Source organism: Hippoglossus stenolepis, chromosome 13 (genome assembly GCF_022539355.2).
Source record: "Hippoglossus stenolepis isolate QCI-W04-F060 chromosome 13, HSTE1.2, whole genome shotgun sequence".
In the NCBI taxonomy this organism is placed as follows: Eukaryota; Metazoa; Chordata; class Actinopteri; order Pleuronectiformes; family Pleuronectidae; genus Hippoglossus; species Hippoglossus stenolepis.
The window spans coordinates 20,555,208-20,574,023 of record NC_061495.1 but is presented as its reverse complement, the minus strand read 5'-3'; the positions used below and the strand labels follow the sequence as shown (position 1 = coordinate 20,574,023).

The following is an 18,816-nucleotide window of genomic DNA, read 5'->3' as shown; positions in this document are numbered from 1 at the left end:
AAAGCAGTTTACTTTCAGCCTGTCAGTGAACAGGTTTCACTTAATTCATGCTAGGCTTGTTTTCCTCATGAGATGTTTAAGTACGCAGCAGGTTTTCATGAGAGGACATCGCTGTATGACATTTGTACACCACGAAAAACGATATCCTTCAGGAGTTTTTACTGCCTGTGCCTGAGGTGAAGGGGTCAGTCGGTCAGCCAATCCCATAAGTCACTGTCAGTCAGCCAGTTGGTTACTGCTGCAGCCAGACAGCCAACCAACCAATCAGCGAGGAAGCCAACAAACCAGACTGCCGGCCAGCCAGTCCCTCTGTTAATCCACTCATCAGCAGCAGACCATCAGCGAGTCTGCAGTCGTCCAACCAGTCACGAAGCAGGTGAGTCAGCTGACCTCTCAGTCAACGAATCAGTTGGTCGGTTAGATATGTAAACGATATTTCAGTGAAAATAAAACCAGAGAACCATGCATGGTACAAAAAAATGTAAATCAACTCTCACAGACACAAGGACCTTCTGTGGTCAACGAGAACATCCCGTCGCCCACAGACTGTCAGTCATGTGAACCTTTTTGGAACAAGTCAACATAATTACAGACGACGCAGCCAGACTGAAGGAGGAGTAATACAGCAGAGACATTATTACACATTATATCCACCATAGGACATGAATAAAGGTTCAAAATGACAGCTCAAAGAAGGGAAGAGGAGAATCACCTCCAACTGAGAGAATATAAGAATGACTGCACTGCTTTCGTGAACAAAACACAACACCTATATGTCTAAAAACATAAAACCTCCATCAAACTATCATCAAAAGGAAGAGTGTCATCAATCTAAAATCAAATCGTTTTCGTCCAAGGCTTTGTGCTAGGCGATGGCTGTAACAGCGGGACAAGCTGGTGACGCAATAGCAAGACCTGAGTGTCTCATTTAGTGTATGCGGCCGTTGGAGGATGCAAATGACGCCGGCTGCGTAGACCGGGTCCTCTGCAGGATGCAGCCAGTGAATTGAGACACAGCTTATGACTGAGCTCTAGCAGTCGCAGAGCTGCTTAGACTTCAGTCTGTCAGAAAATACAAATTGGATTCAACAGAGACCACACAGAAATACACACACAGACAGATATATTGTGTGTGTTGTGTGTGTGGTGGTGTGTGTTGTGTGTGTGTGTGTGTGTGTGTGGTGTGTGTGTGTGTGTGTGTGTGTGTGTTTGATGGATAGGCAGACAAGGACCTGAACCTCCTGCTTCCACAAGGAGACAGTGACATCATCCTCTCTCTATATATCTTTCATATCTTCACTGTGTCTCTTTGTCTCCATCTAGTTTGTGCACCGTCCATTTATTTTGGACCGTCTCTCTCGTCCTTGCAGCATCACTTTCCATAATGACTTTAGTCCCATGTTCATGTTTCCCATCATTACAACACCTCTCTCCCTCTCTCCTTCACTCTCTCTGTTTCACTCTCCCTGAACTATATATTCACAGTCAGCCACTCAAAACAAGGCGTCCTGAAGCTACTCATTATCATTCCTGGGCATGAAATGGTGGGGAGACTCAGTGGCGGCCATATTGTTGCTAAAGTATTACAGCACACAATGTGAGGGGAGGTAAAGGACGGCCGCAAAATGGAAGCATAATGGAAAAGCAGAGTAGGAGGGAAACCTCGGCTTCGACTAAGGCCAAGAGAGGTCGCCATGTCTCCAACAGGCACGTTCTACTCAAAGATGGTCTTGTCATTTTAGGTTTTATCTCTCTGATGTATGTTCACAAGTTCAGGTTTCTGATGAGTCTGGATATATTTGGGGATTTTCCAATACCTGGACTTTGCGTATTGGCGTTAATGAGTACAGATAAGTGCATTTATAATAATAACAACTTATATAACATATTTTAACATCTGTGTGCTACTAGGATTAGTCATTACTTCAGAAAAACAGAGCATATATTTTTCTCAAGTGAATGCAATTCGCTTCTGTAGAAAACATAGAACTTCTTTTATTATTTGGTTTGAACTGAAAAAGAACACAGATAAATAAATCTAGGAATACAAAACATTTACTTCATTTGAATAGCTGTAAAAGTGCAGCCACAGTTTATGAAAATAAAAGACGTGATGGTTTTAATAAAATGCTACATGTTGAAATTGGCAACACTTGTGCCACCCCTCGAGTCTGAAGTCCAACTAGCACTACCGAGAATTGTTTTTTCTTTGCCACTCTAAAAACAGTTCTTGTCCATGGTAGTACAGCACAACTGCTGTTTTGGTGCAACGAAGAAAAAGTAATATCCAGAAAAAGAAATTTGCAGTTTTATCTGGCGAAGGCGTGGTATTGGATCACTACAAAGATTTATGTACTTTCCAATGCCCGACCCTTCACTTTCTGCAGTATCAGAGGCATTTCTGAGGCAGGTTTAGGTATCAGAATATCTCTCGTTTGAATCTGTTATTTGATGCTGTAAAATCTAGGTAAGCGTCATGATTGAAAGCTGACTCACGATTGGTCAAGCACGTTTAGACTGCTGGCTCCAAATGACATCATCTGTGCAAGATGGCAACATTTATCTGGGATATTTTGGCTTAGTTTCTGGAAGGTGGGAAGAAGTGGAGACGTGTCGTTTGTCTTTATTTCGTCTATGTTGGCAATGCAATGCAGCAAGTGCGGCTAAAATCCTGTTTCAGCATACAGACTTTATGTAGACCCTGAGAAACAGATAGAGAACGTGTTCTGCATTTAATTCGACATAGATAGAAACAAAAAGTTTTCTTTTGTTCTTCATGACAAAAACAGTTTCATGCCTTCAACACCTTCCTACTTTCCACTTTCACACCTCTGAGCGAACAGGGGGGTGAGGTGACAGAGACAGACAGACAGAGAGAGAGAGTTATCTTGCTTTTTGTTTTTGCTTCATGCGAAAAATTCACAGAAAGAGAAACAGAAAACAAGAAATTATAGCGACAAAAGCAATTAATTCCCCAGGGGGAAGCCAAACGCAGAGATGAAGATGCTTGCTGTGGAATTTTTCCACTAATCAAGATCGATTTTTTTTTCTTACTGAATCCCACCGGATTACATCAAGCCGACAGCAGCAGCGAGAGACGCAGAATGCAGAGCTACCTTGTCGTTTCGTTTTCTGTCAAATTCCCCCTGAAAAAGGATTAAAGATGACTCCATTCTTTCTTTCTATTCTCAGACTCTTGGTCTTGTCTCTCAAAGAAAACCGAGGCGGTGACTGAAAGAGAGATGCCAACAGGCAGAATTAGATCAGGATCTGATCGAAAAAGAGGTAGAGGAGGAGGGAGAGAATGTGGATGAATGCAATAAAAAGAAGAGCGTGTGATGGAGGAAGAGGATGGCCAGGAGAGAAGAGAGGTAATGGATTTGAGCGATGGAGGTGAAGAGAGGAGTGTGCAAGCAGTGATAGCCCCTCCCATAATCCCACTGCACTTCAGCTGAACCTTCTCGGAGGAGTAAAGATGGAAAAAAAAAAACTAGCTCTCTGATTTCTTCTCCTTATCTCAGTTCCCTCGCTCCGTCTCTTTGCCTAAGGTCTCTGCTCTTCCTGTTCCTCCTCTTGCAACACGTTATTGCTGCGTGAAAGAGAAAATATTATATAGAACCTTAAAGGTTTTCCCTAAAGGAAAATCTGAAATGTTGATATACATGTATATATATCAAAAGAGTCTGATATTTCACAAACAGCCAATCACACAGACGGTAAAGATAGGCTACTATTTCTGATCAATTATATGGTTGTCCAAAAAACGATACAAATATTTAGATAGGATGCTGCCATCTTGCTCTGGTGACATCATCTGGAACCAGAGTCTACTCACATAAAGGAGGTGGGATTTATGACTTACACTGCAGCCAGCCACCAGGGGGCGATCCAGGTGATTTGGCTTCACTTTTAAAGAGCTATCATGTAGTTCATCTTTACACAAGTCGTTTTCAGACATGAACTTTTTTTGTTTGCATTTCAAATGTGAAGAACGCAACAGGAGATTTTCCCAAGTCAGATGAAATCACAACAACAGGAAAATGTCTGGTGCATCCAGGGGAGGGGCGGAGTCTGGGTAGAGCAATACGAGACAGGACATGACGTATAAATTCCGCAACAAGAATCACCTGTTTTGTTTACAATGCAAAAGTTCTCAAATCCGATCTTTCCAAGTTAATATCTACGTTGGGGTCTTCTACATGTATGACGCCTATTTTTCATCCTGAGATATTCTTTGTTGTTTTTTGTCTTTTTTTTTTCAATGCATCCATCGCATGTTAAAAAAAAAACGATCTTACTATCATAATCGTGATCGTAAAGGATAATAACATCCTTTCTGTCTAGAGCTCAGCCGTACCGCTGTATTTCTCTCATCGTCCACTTGCTCTTTACTCTGAAGTGTCTGTCTTTCTCCTCACTCCTGCTCAGTATGTGGAGCAGGAAGTGGTATGTGGGTCAGAGCACATACGCCAAGGAGCACAAGGAGCACGAGGAGCTGAGAGTGGACACACACACACACACAGGAAAGGAGTTACATAGCTGCGTTGTTTTGCATCTGTGACACGTGAGTGTGTGTGAAAGCTCTTGTGGTTCCCTTCAGAGTCTTCTATCTCACAAACAGACACATAGAAATAAATGTTGCATGAGATGAGTGTGTGTGTGTGTGTGAGAAAATCTCGAGCTTTTCCTCTGCAAACAACTTCTTCTGCTCAACCGTCATTCTTGGCCAACATCCAGACAAACTGTTTATTTAAGAAAACGGCTGAACTGTGCGGAAAAGGATCGACCACTCTAAACATTGTTACTTGACGGAGTAACCGTCATGTCCTGGATATTCACCACATGTGTATTTCTCTTCAGTGATTCAGCTCGTATGAATACATAAACACATTCCCATCAAATGTTCCCCCGATCCTCCTTCATGTGCTGTCTTATTCTCCACAGCTGGAAATAGAGATTTGTGCCTGCAGGTCAGAGTCAGCGAGAGGTACACTCCCAAACTCAAGATTACCTTTTTCAATATGTGGTCAAAATCTGGTTATCTGCCAATGGCTGTAAACTAACTTATCACAAAAGATTCAGCAGCAGCCATGTATATTAGAATTTCCTTTAATTTGGGACCTTCTGTATTATATTCAGAGAGGGTGAAAAAGCCTTTAAATAGTATTTGAACCATTAGAACAGGGTTCCTGTTTCCAAAAGACTTTTGACAACCATAATGATTGAAATTCCCCAGAGTTTTCAAATTAATTTCAAAGCAGAACCGAAGCAGCATTGAATGAACGTATTTAAGAGCTACCAGGAAACTTTTGACATAATTAAGGCATTTAAGGCTTAAAATTCAGATTATTGAATATTAGACTTTTGAAGACCTGATAGAAACCCAGATAAGACACTAAAACCTCCCACTAAACATTGATTACATTTTTTCAGCATTAGAACGCAGGAAAATGGATATCATGACTAATCAATAAACAGTGCTACAATGATTTATCATCCCAACACCCACAGGTTTTCCAGCTGCCGTCTCTTTCCCTTCCTCTCTTTGTCTCACTGGATAACTTCACAGAGGTTGTAAAACAAGGAATGAGCATTGAATCACATACAGCTAAAGTTCTTGTTTATAGTTTTTTTTAATGGGGTAAGATTTTTTTCAGTCCACAATAATTAGATTATCAATGCTGGGAAATCAAGTGTCCAATTATTTTCATTAAATGTATCTCCTATATACTGTTTTCCGCTTCCGGAGATAAAAAGTGTCAATGGTTTCCTTTAATTTTCACCCATTTGGGGGGAAAGGCTGGGAGGGGGTCCCAACAACAAAGAGGTCGGATCACAAGATCATGGATAAGTCAGGAAAAACATTGCCGTTTAAAATGTGTTTATATTCTCTGATGCAATTTTTACTAAATGGATGCTTTTATTCTACATTTGTTAAATGGAAAATTACTCTTAAAATATATCCCCACTAAAGTCTGGGGGTCCTAAGTAGGCTTTGCTTCATCTTCATAAGGTCAAAAACTAATAAGTGTGTGAGCTGCTGCCCTAAAGATCTAAAACTAGATCTTTGAATATCAAGTCTTGTCATGCTTTTTCAAAACAAATCGATTTAAAAATCTGTTAGGATCATATAATGCAACTGAATCTGGGTTTCAATTTCCTCCAAACTGACATCTGCCATAGGCTTCTCCACAACCATAACCAAAGTCAAGGCCCAATATTCATGTTGAGATTCAAAGAAAAACCTAAACTTTCAAGTCTTCCAAGTAGGTACAGGATTTTGGGGGGCCGTTAATGCTGATATTAGGGAGCATGTATATTTAAAAAAATGGAAATTTTATTATTATATTATTATCAGGGCCAATTCCAGAACTCAATCCTGAAACATCCCAGTATTTGATAACGGAAGTATCTCCTTTTGCACTAGCTGGCTGTAAATATCCCAGATTACCTGTTTGTCTCATTTAACAAAGCCCATCCTAAAAACTGGTTAATTATTAAGGTTTTTATAGATGAAGCTAAAAACGAATGGAGTCAGATTAAAAGATTTTATGTGACATCCTTGATGACACACTCATTCCTCTTTAAGCCGTCAGGGCAGGAAATGACCTAAAGTAAGTTTGTGAATACTTTTCTCATTCTCTCACTTATTTGTTCATTCACTGATGAGTAACAGAAAAGACAGGGAGGAAAAAAGTACCAAATACTATCATCAGGCTTGGTGAGTTGCAGTTATACTGTGTAGCACTACCGGGACATTTCTGCATGTGTACACGCCAAGAAATACAGGCTCCAATTACACAGGCAGAAACAGCCTCTGGGTCCTTACTCAACTTTGTGGAAGCTGGCAAGCACGCACCCATGTATACACGCACACACACGCCAGTGTTCAGTCTTTAAGACTGTGGCCTAAACCGCTCCTGGGAAATATCAAATCTGTTGAGCTTTAAATATAAACTCTGCTTTATCCGATAAAGGAAAAAAGCTAATAAGCGGTTTGGAAACGTGTGATTTTAAGCCTGAAATTGTGAATATTTTTGAAGAAAAAACATTGAGGATTGATGAGGATGTAGAGCAGAAGAGGTGTCGGAGATACAGTTTGTTTTAGTGTTAACAGTGACACTGAAAGCTTGAGTTAAGTGTTAGCACTGACTTAGTCTGTCGAATGCAGTGAAATTTGGGATCAATTCCAAATCTGCAAAAGCTGTATTTTGTGGCTGCTGTGAAGAGTCTGGTCACTGCTACAGTACAGCTGCTGAAATAATCTCCCTTCATGCATCATTCATGCTTCTATTCCAAGTTACTACTGTATTTAATTATCTCTGCAGAGTGGAAATATTTTGATATAGCTGTGTAAAACAGATGTCACTCATCACAATTTGTGAAAAGAATTAATCAAAGCTAGCATGCAGGTAAAAACGAGACTTACAGAGCCACCAGTCTTTCTCAGCATGGATAAAAATATGTTCATATCACAATGTAAGTGTTTAAGTTTGGTAAATGTTGCTGTAGAAATGAGGAAAATTGGCATAGTTAGCATCTGAAAAAAAAGTGGACTAAACTTAAATGGAAACCTGGCCGGTAACAACAAATATTAATATAACATTACATGTCATTTAGCTGACACTTTGATCCAAAGCGACTTTCACTAAATGCATTCAACATTTATGAGGGGCCATTCAGGGTTCAGCATCTTGCCATGGGACATTTGTCATGGGTTGGGATTTGAGCCGCTGGCCTTCTGGTTGGAGGATGACCACTCTTCCCCCTCAGCCAAAGCATCCCCTATAATATCAGTTGGTGTTTACTGACCTCTGTGACATCCATGACCTTGATGGCCGCCAGTTGTCCGGTCTTGACATGTCGACCCTGGAGAGAAACAGAAGAGACAGACATAAGAAAAAGCTCAGCCAGTTATTTCCACCCATGCGGCAAACACAGCTTAATGGTCTCTTTCCAAACTTTTCAATAGCTCCGTTACAGGACAATTACCGGCATAATGTGAAAGGACGGGCTCACAACAACAGGAAATATCCAGAACATTCAAGAACATACACTGTGGAAATGACATGTTTTTGTTTATAGCACATCAACACCATCGTCAAAGCTCTTGAATCTCATCGTCTGTCCAAATGTACATCTTCATGGGCCTCTTCTACAGGTATGGCACCTATTTTTCATTATGAGATATTTGTATTCTTTTTGCGTCCGTCAACACGCCCACTCGCTCGCTGTGATTTTCCTGAAACTTTCCTGCGGTAGTCTCACATGGGCTTTCCGAACATTATATTGGGAGGCTATGTCTACACATCATGTGTGTCTGAACTGCCACACGATCAAGTTTCCTTTGTGTGAAACAGGACTGCGACACCGGAGCCACCGGCCCCTGCTCCTGAATGAGTCGGCGCAGCACACAGTTGGAGTGATGACGGATTAGCCCATTTTGATTTAGCCACGGGGGACAAGTGTGTAAGTGTGTGTGTGTGTGTTGAGGCAGGGCAGGCATAGAGGTCAAGGCTGATTGAGACCAAACTGCAAAGATGACAAGAAGCAAATCTCTGCTGGTGCCGAACTGTGGGAACTACAGTGTGGGAATGGAGAGGTGAAGGAGGACAAAACAAAAAAAAAAAAGGAAAAAGCCTTTGTCTGAACCTATCCTGACAGACTCAGGTCAGGTATCAAGACTCCAGTGTGCAAAGGGAGAGGAGTGTAGGTATTGAGCGAATTTGGAGAAAAGTAATTACGTTAAAATGCAGGAAGGTTGATGTTGAACCTTATCAAGTATAAAACACAAAGGGAAAACAGTGATAGTTGAGGGAGAGGAAAGATAAACAGAGCCGAGTATCAGTGCAGACACTGAAAATAACGAGGGGATATTTTAATGTAAAATGTTATTAAAACTAGACGAGATACAGTTTTAATACGATGACAGAATATGTGTTTGTTCTTGACTGTGTGTACAGAGCTGCCATTCATTTACAAAACCGAAATAAATCTACTCAACGACTCACGACCTGAAACCGCCACCGATAAATAGCTTTTCCATAACCCTGGTTACTTTAGATAAACTTAATAATCAAATGCCTACGTGTAATATGAGAGGGGTTGGAGGTTTATCTCAGGAGTTGGTGGAGACCAAAGATGAGTGAGCACTGGACCTGCATTCGTCAGGTGATGAATGATAATGTTTTTCTCTTGTCGGCAAATCCAAAATTAAACCAATTCACAAAATCCAACAAATAACCAAAGTCGTCCTTGAGCTATAAACTGTCAATAGAAAGTAGTAGACAAGTGTGTGTGTGTGTCTGGGTGGTATCTCAGTGCTTTTCAGCCACAGCAGGCCGACCTCCATCAGCCTCCATTAAATGCTAGCATCCATCTTACTGAAGTACTGCTGAGTCATCGGTTTCTTTCTTACTCATCTCACACACACACTCACACACACACACACACACACACACACACACACACACACACACACACACACACACACACACACACACACACACACACACACACACACACACACACACACACACACACACACACACACACACACACACACACAATGACCTCACCGACTCAATTCAAGAATTTTCATCTCTTTTTCTCCAGTGACGACAGGCAAGTTTAACAATTCACCGCCTTGAGACAACAAGCAGCAGTGAGTGTGTGTGTGGGTAAGGTACCTCAGCTGATGATGAGGTTGTGTGAAGGCTTGAAAACGTGTGTTGACTGTGTTTGCTTGTAAATCGCACACACACAGGAGTTCTCTCCAGTGTGTGCACTTATGGTATAAAAGTCCAACCTGTTTTGTTAACGTCTACACACACACACACACCTACACACTACAAACGCTAGAGCTACACACTTAAATACACTGTCGATCAACTTGCACTCAAATATACACACACTTCCCAATCCTATCAGTCTCTCACACACACACACACACACACACACACACAGTCACACACTTAAGCTAACATACTGAATAGGAGTTGATATATGTACACAAGTGACATAATGACAAGATGCTGATGAATGAAGAGCTTTACTTCATCCCCTCATTTTTTTCAATCACGAAGGGAATTTTTTTTTCCTCCTGTGAATCTGCTTTTTCAAAGAAAATAATTAACAAGATGAAACGTGTGTGTGTGTGTGTGTGTGTGTGTGTGTGTGTGTGTGTGTGTGTGTGTGTGTGTGTGTGTGTGTGTGTATGAAAGGTGACCTCAGAACACAGACTGAAATAATTACAGAATCCTTCGAGCCGCCGACCCACACACACACACAATGGTAAAACGATGACATCATCTTCTCTGGTTCCTTTGTTCAGAAACAAGACAGACTAGACACACACCTGGACACAGAAATAGGGGAAAAGACGGAGGGACATTCCGTCATTCAGCCAAAACTTTAAAAAAAGCTACGATCACTTTTTATGACCCAAGATTTACTCATCATATCAGCAATGATGATTCCTATATTCAAGTTAATAATAATAATAATAATAATAACCTTATTTTTTATAGCACTTATCTAAACGCGGTTACAAAGTGCTTATACCTGAGATCTGAGGAAAACAACATCGCTCAGTGTCAAACAAAAGAGAAACACAAGAATTTATATCAACACAAGCTGCAAGCCAGAATGGCATTCAGTAAAATGCATATCTCCACCAAGCCCGAACTATCCTACATGTGATCGTCTTGTTCTCATAGTAAAAAGTGTTATTTGTCATAAAACATAGTCATATTTAATGTTTATTTAATGGGGTCTTCCCTGCAGGCCTTGAAGCCATCCCTCCTCCAAGTTTGGTGGAAATCGTTTTTGCGTAATCCCACAAACAAACAAACCAACAGACACAGGTAAAAACATAACCTCCTCTACAAAGGTAATAAACTCTAAGCTTAGCCACATTATCAAATCCAGTAGTTCGATGAGGGCAACGGGATGATGGGTTTGAAGAGGGTTAACAGAATAGGAAAGCAAAAATAAGGAAAAAACTCCATTCCTCTAATCTAGTGATCTTTTTTCTTTTGAACGACTAGATCATTTTGACGTCCTCTGATTTTGTATCTAAATATACAAAGGATTAAAAACAGCACCTTGAGTGAACAACTTACAATCTGTACCCTTCATTTCCAGGAGCGACAAGCCAAAATAATTATGAACAAAGTAACTCACTTATTTGAAAATGTAATTGAGGCCAAGTGCACCTGAAATGTTGGTAAGAATTGCAGAAGAAAAACTGTACATGCACTAGCATGCTAATAAAAGTAAGTCAAAACTGAACAAGAATTCAGTCTCCAAAATCTAAATCCAAAAGTTGAAGTCAACATTATATTTAAAGCAAGGGAGACATCCATTTTCTCCCAAAACACTCAAGACAAAACGTGACAAATCCAAACCGCAGGAGATTCAAAGTGTCTTGAAAACAGCAGCAAGTTGTTTCAGAGGAATTACTAGTGATGACTGAACATTACATACAGTTCAGATATTGTATAGAGGAATGAAGTTGTTACATGAATTATTGATGATAAAGCAATAATGGAAATGGATCTGTTACAGTACATCCACATGACTGGAATATTCATGAGATAAACCTACAACTTCAATAAATCTTTCATTGATGTATTTTTTTTTCTTCAGATAACACCTCCCAGCTGACTTCACGCTCCATTCAAACATGAGCTAATCCTCCTGTCATCCGACTCTCTCATGACCAGCACCGTGCTCTGTCTCGGTCAATTCTATGTGGGGGATGTTTCCACCAGAGTTTCCCTCATCACGGGAAAGCCTGAAGGGCACATGAGGTGAGAGTCCAATGGATTCAGAGCAGATTTCAACTCACATGGTCTCAACCCATTTTTTTCAGATGCCCGCAGAGAAGGTTTGTATTTGTGGGATAAGAAACTATGTCTGAGATCATAGAGCCTTGGTTTTTTTGGCACATGAAGCAAATGTCTGTTTTCTCCTGCATGTATTTAAATCTGTAAATTTAAATACATTTAAATTTAATATGTAATTTTCAGAGCAAAAATAGCATTTTTATTCATCATGCAAAACTAAATCTTTCTTATTTTCAGTTAATCCAGTGTTTGTTCTGTAAAATACCTGTCAGAGATCCCTAAAGCCAGGGTAATATCTTTGAGTAGACTATTTCTAACAGTTTGAAACACAAATATATTCAGTTTACAGTAACATAGACACAGAAAAGTATCAAATAATCACATTTACGAAGCTAGGATCCATGAATATTTGGCATATTTGCTTGAAAATGATCTATTAAGTAACTTTCTGTCAATCCAGTAACTAATCTCTGACCAACTGCTGCAGCAAATTGCTTTTTGTTTCTGACAAAAATGTCAAAATATAACAGGCATTCTCTGTCCAATATTACCAAAGAGATAAAAGCAAAACATCCTTCATTTTGTAAAAGTTGAAACCAGAGACAATCAAGATGTTTGCTTAGTAAATGATTCAAAATTTCAAGTTAATAATTAGACATTTCATTTTCAGGATTTATTGAGCGGTCTTCCTGTCAAAGCCAGATAAGGTTCATAAATCAAAATATATGATACATGGACGTGAATCTACACACGTGGGGCCTCCACCAGGTTTCAGACTGAAAACAGACGACAGAAGAAATGCTCAGTCAGCAGCCTGATGAGGAGCTATGAGCTTTAAAGAATTAACACGTGTCAGTGCTGATGAATTGATTCACTCTGATTTTACTCCAGAGATTGTGCTGTGGCTTCAGAGCATCACAGCTGCCAGCCAGCATTCACTTTAATCAGTCGGTGTTTGCCAACACTACCCGGCCCGCCGCTCCCCACAGATCATCAGCTCCACTGATGTCTTTTTCTATTTTAAACACTCACCAACTGCAGTTTTTTAATTTGCTGAGCTGGCACTAGAGAAGTTCAATGCATTAGCACAGAGTCTAATAATTACTTAAGGCAAACTGTGGCTGAGACAACTGGCCTCGCACTACATTTCCCATCAGCTCTGGTGTTTTGTGTCTGTAAAACATGAGACTTTCCAAACTGTAAATATACAATAAGTACACTATTGACTCCAACGTCAGATTGTTTTTATGACCAAATGAATGAAACTGCTGCACTAATCAATATTTCTAAGTAATCAAACAGCTCATGAAATGTGAAAGGGATCCTGTGTGGAGTTATCACTGGATCAGGAGTTCCCCTGCAGCCCCACATTAGCGTTTCAGTTTCTTTCAGCTCATTGTTTTGCACATGTACTGCGTCTTCAGCAAACTTGCAGCTGTGTCTAAGTGAAGACGCACTGATAAACCAACGGCACGCTCTCCGTCTGGCACCAGGCAGCAGACAGACAAATCGGCGACCAGCTCATGAACGTCGTGGGAAACTGAGCAACCGAAAAGCCTAGATCACTTTCTCAGGAGTTGATGGAGACCAAATACAGAGCTACAAGGACAAATCAGACTAAAATTAATTTGGCAACCAGAAAAACAACATCACACGTTGATGTTGCTCCAACTATCCAGAAATGAGGCCAAATATCCTGAATACAAATGCTGCCATTTAGAGCTAGAGTCTAGCGAGCAGGGGTTGGAGCTGTGTTACAGAGGTTTCACCAATAGTCAGCCTCAGCTGTCGATCATTCCGTTTTCCTCTCTTTCATAGCCTCATACTTATATGTATTTACTAACTAAAGTAAACTCAAACCAAACTGAAAAAACAAGCACTTGGACAAACACCATTGTGATTACAACTACCTCAAATTAAGTTTTTTGAAGTTTCAAAACTATTTTGGAGAAAAATTCATATGACTTTTGAGTCTATGTCCCATCTGCTAACATGTAGGAGGCAGGATATATGACCTATACTCCAGCCAGCCCCCAGGTGTCAATCACAATGCTTTGGCTCCACTTTTGTAGAGCAGTCATTGTTAAAATCTTGATCTGCTGCCCCCACATGGTCAAAATAAATCAATTGCCGGTACTTTGAAATATGTGGTGTTGGGGGTTTGTGTGTGTGGTGGAATATTCTTGTCTGTTATTTTACGTCTTTCACCATCTGTCGCCAGAGGCCACAAAAGCCTTATCTCTATTTACCCTAAACAAACAGCCGCCTCTGACATTTTTGGTGTTGTAAAACAATCTCTCACGTTTACCCTCCTAGTCACACACAATGGCTCACAATGCAAAATGCAACACAGCGGAATGATCGTATTTCCTCATTATAATGATTTGCAAGATGAATACCTCAGTCAGTTATGTTTCACCTCATCTCTTTAACAAATTAAATCATAACCTGCTGCCTATGTGACATTCGGAACCATTGGTTTTACGTTCGGACTGTTTCACAGGCTGCTCATACAAAAGGTAAATTTGCAGCGATTTGAAAAAAGAAAAGCCTGTAATTAAAAACCAAAATAGTTGAGCATTAAACTGGCCCCAAAGCGGACATTTAGAGAGGCTCAGTTGTGTCTCGGTGACCTTTAAAGCTTCCTTCCCTCTGATCACTCCTCGCTCCAATCAGGACTCAGTGAGGGAGCAGACATCAGCTTTAATGACGTTCCATACTCAGACAAGTGGGACCTGACCCCAGAGTTCATAAAGTACCCCCCCCCCACTACGATCCGTCAGCTGGTGTGGCCTTTGACCCGGAGCTTTGGCTCTAAGGGGGGAGGGAGAAGGAGAGTGAGCTGGGTTTCTCATTGTGGAAGAGGCACGAGCTGAACCCAGATGCTGATCTATGGTTAGTTTCCAAGCTATGTCTGGGGATGATCGGAGAAACCGCAATCTTTTGCAATGTTGGGACGAAACCGCAATGAAACCATTTAAGTAAGTTTACATTTTCTGGGATTATCCTTTAAGTTGATAACAATGAATCGCAGATGACGATAACTCCATTGATTTTGTGTTTTTAAGAATTTTGAGAAGCGTTTTCTGCCTTTTTTTAGAGTTGACACAACGGCCGTTATCAAATCAGGGATAATGCACTCAGGCCCCAATACACTTCTTGGGACAGCTGTGGACAAGGGGGTGGAGCGGGTTGTCCTTTGATCTCAGTCTCCCTCATTACGAATGCCGAAGGGTCCTTGGGCAAGATACTTACTGAACCCCAAATTGCTGTGCTAGTATTGTAAGAATGATACGTGGTAGAGAAAGGTAGAGTACTGCACATAGAGACGATGTATGAATGTTTGTGTGTGAATTGGCAACTGTTCTCTAAAGCACTGTGAGTGATCATCAAAACTAAATAAGCACTATATAAACATAGAGCATTTACAATTTAGACCATGTACTTGTTATGTTACTGTATTGTCATATTCATATTCCCAGTTACCTGCTGTCCTGGCAACAAAGAATCATTACAGTCAATGAAATACTGGCCGACAACATCTTTTGATGCTGTGCTTTTCCTTTCAAGACCTGGAAATTAGTGTTCCGTACTTTTCAGGCTATCAAGCCAGAAAACACAGGCAGTCAGAAACAGAGCAGGCATGAGCAGGATGAGGAAGGGTTAGGATTCAGGGTCAGATTAGGTTTTGGGATTCAATGATGGGTCTCCACAAATATAGTCAGACAAGCATGTGTGAGTTAGTGTGAGTAGAAAATGGCCATTTAACCAAGATGAGGGAAGACGAAAGCTGCGAGACTCCCCCAAAGAAATGCCAGGGGAGTAGAGTCATCCTTCACACACACACACACACACACACACACACACTTTCTCAAAGCATTTATATTCCATCTTAAACAGGTAATATATACTTCCACATAATAATCTGTTATAAACACATCCACATAGTGTTTAACCTAAATCTGGACATATGTCTGGCTCTGTTGAGAATTACGAGTGTGTGTGTGTGTGTGTGTGTGTGTGTGTGTGTGTGTGTGTGTGTGTGTGTGTGTGTGTGTGTGTGTGTGTGTTTGGGGACAAGGCGTTCTTTATTGCACCTCTCTGGGCTTTGGGGCATAGACAAGGAGCCAGGTGCAAGCTTTGGTATACACAAACACACGCACACACAAACACACAGTGTTACATGCACAGATGCACAAAGAAAGATAGGCGCACGCACACACGCACATAGAAACACACACATACACACACTTCCTATTTATGCAGAACAGCAAGTGTAAAAAAACATCTGGCTAACAAGCCTTTATTGATCAAACCAGCGATGCGTGTAGTTACGAAAACACTGCTCATAATCATCTAATGATGCGTTTTCACACCCTTTTCACCTTTTCTCACGCTGAACGACAGCATAACTGAATACATAACAACAAAGACAAACACACATGCAGAAAAAAAGATGGCGAGGTCCAGAGGACGAATTTAAATATCTCTGGATGGTTCCACACGAGCAGACAGTCGCTGCTGGTCTTCTGTACATCCGGTCACACATGAACAGCAACAACAGCAAGGGCTGTTTCACTGAGTTACATCCAGTTCTGAAGTCTTTCCATTTCCATTTGAAATTCAAAGCAAAAAAATTGAGTTTATCCAGCAAGATAAACAGCACATTTCCAAATTGAGTTTACATACCTTGATTTATTATTTTTTTAAAGAGGCAATAATGAAGGGATTAAAATGTGCTCATGTGTTTTGTAAAGAATCCTCACACTGTGATCATGCACACAGTCTCCAGGCACATCAGGCTGTTACGCTTCACCGATTCCACAAATATTTGCTATTCAACAAAGTGATAAATCAACTAACTGTTTCAGCTGCTGTCTAGGACTTGTTTTTTCCTGAAATTTCTAATTCCCCTCTACTATCAGCAGGAAATAATTAGCCCTGTTTGTTTTGGAAGATCAAGACACTTCCTGTTTCACAAATCTATACATTTCCTGTAGTGATCTTTACAATTTACTGCTGAGAGTCAGTGATGCACTACTTTGTTGGGGTAAAGACTTCCTGAAGATTTTGAGAAATTGTACATGCACTTTTCATGACACTGTGATGGCAATTCTATCAAGTATAATTTACAATTATGTGAAAAAACGCAGGACAGGTTTCCTCTCTGGCTTTTGATTGGCTGAGAAATACTTTCATTGGTTGTGAATGTGGCATGTTCATTGACATAGACTCCCCAATGCAGACTTAACTAAATCAAATAAAAAAATCACTAACTACAGTATGGAATCCCAAATTCAGTTGAGAATTCAGATTCGGCCTGTGCCGCCTGCAGGGTTGCACGTTCGTTGTTAATGCATCACGCTCTGCACGGTGTGAGCCAGACGTGCGGTTTCTGCTGATGTGCTGCTTTCTGACAACAGACGCGCATCACCACACAGTTAATGTAAAAAGCTTGTAGTGTTGAGTCACGTTAACCGTTTTCCCTGAAGAGGACGACTGCTGCCTTTATTTTAACATCAGGAGAACAACACAGTGACAGCACCGGGAGAATATATCTTCAAGGAAAGCATTAAGAACCTTTACTGTGTTGCTGTGGCTTATAGTAGGATCTTAAGATGTGTATAAGGGAACTTACTTTGATTTTAAAGTGAATTTCATCCATTTTTTAAGCTAAGGGGCTAAAACCATGGAAATTAGGACAGAAAATTTGACAATTGACAGCCTCTAAAGGGGCAAATGACAGTATGATGGAATCACATTTTCCTGGACTACCCAGCCTATAAAAATAGACTTTAAAGAAAACTTAAGTGGCTCTGTTCAGCGCACATTTAAAGTAGAATCCATTATTGAGAGGTGAAGAGGTGTTGCTCTCTGTTTCTGTTGCAGCTTTGCTCTGTCTGTGTGTGCAAACAGGGAGCTCTGGGTAAGTAGGCCAAGAAAACAGCCTCACTCAGGGCAGGGACACGGAGAAGGAGAGTGGCTGGGGAATTTTAAAACTCTATTGATCGCTGTGGTCCAGCTGAACAGCTAAGGAAGCGTCTGCTCCTGTGCTATTCTGATAAGGACTGAATGCAAATAAGGAAAGATCAATATGGAGTTATTGATTTTGATATGAAAAAAGATCGAGTTAAAAAGTCCAAAGAGATGCAGAGAATTGAAAAGAAGTAAGAAGACAGACCCACAGTGAAGTAGTGACAGGGAGAGGAGAGACAGGTAGTTAAAGAGAGTGAGCGCATTGAATACAGCTGCTGTAATTAGATCTTGTAGTAGTAAGGGTGGTTCAATTCTGGGCACTGGTGCAACTTTCCATAACGTAACAGGCTATCACCCCATTTTTAGAAACACGGTGAGGACTGACCGTCAGTGATATGGATATCTCTTATAAACAGGCCTACACACCACTACATCAGAGCTTTTCCTTAGCCAAGCACAGGCAGCTGGGAGAACGAGTCCCTCCACATATCAGCTCAAAATACGCCTTAGGTCTTTTCAAGCGATAAGATCCCACTATAAACTATATATGGATCAAAACGTAAAAAAAAAAAAAAATTCCCATCTCGGACATGTTAAAGACCTCCTTCAGCTAAGGATAAAGGTGTGAGATTTAGTTGAGTCTTGATTAGCAAAAAAGAAATAAAGAAAATACCATCCTAAGCAGCTGAATCTGTGCCTGGAGCTGAAGTTCAGAGTGACCAAGCCTAGTATAGGTGCTGATTCATTCCCCGATTGTAAAGTCTGAGGACATCCAGACACGAGACGACCAAAAGGCCTCTCCCTGTCCCTTTCATCATGACATTCCTCCATCAGCCCTCTGAGCCTGGAGGATCAGCAGGGAAAACATACCAACACGGTGGAGACAAAGGCAGCAAGAGACGCATAAAGGAGAGTAGAGAGATGGATTAGTGAATAAAAACAAGAGATGGATAGAGAGACAGGAAAATTACGGAAGTTCTCTGGTCCATTC

The 18,816-nt window shown here is 40.8% G+C and overlaps 1 protein-coding gene across 10 annotated transcripts in view; it reads right to left on the bottom strand.

The window, feature by feature from the left end:
• Positions 1–18,816, bottom strand: part of LOC118120436 (mitogen-activated protein kinase kinase kinase kinase 4) — an 87,599-nt gene that overhangs the window by 39,226 nt on the left and 29,557 nt on the right. For all 10 annotated transcript variants that reach the window (XM_047342681.1, XM_035175356.2, XM_035175360.2 and 7 more), the window contains exon 3: positions 7,813–7,869. In XM_047342681.1, coding sequence (XP_047198637.1) covers positions 7,813–7,869 — 57 coding nt within the window. The remainder of the gene's footprint in view (positions 1–7,812; positions 7,870–18,816) is intronic.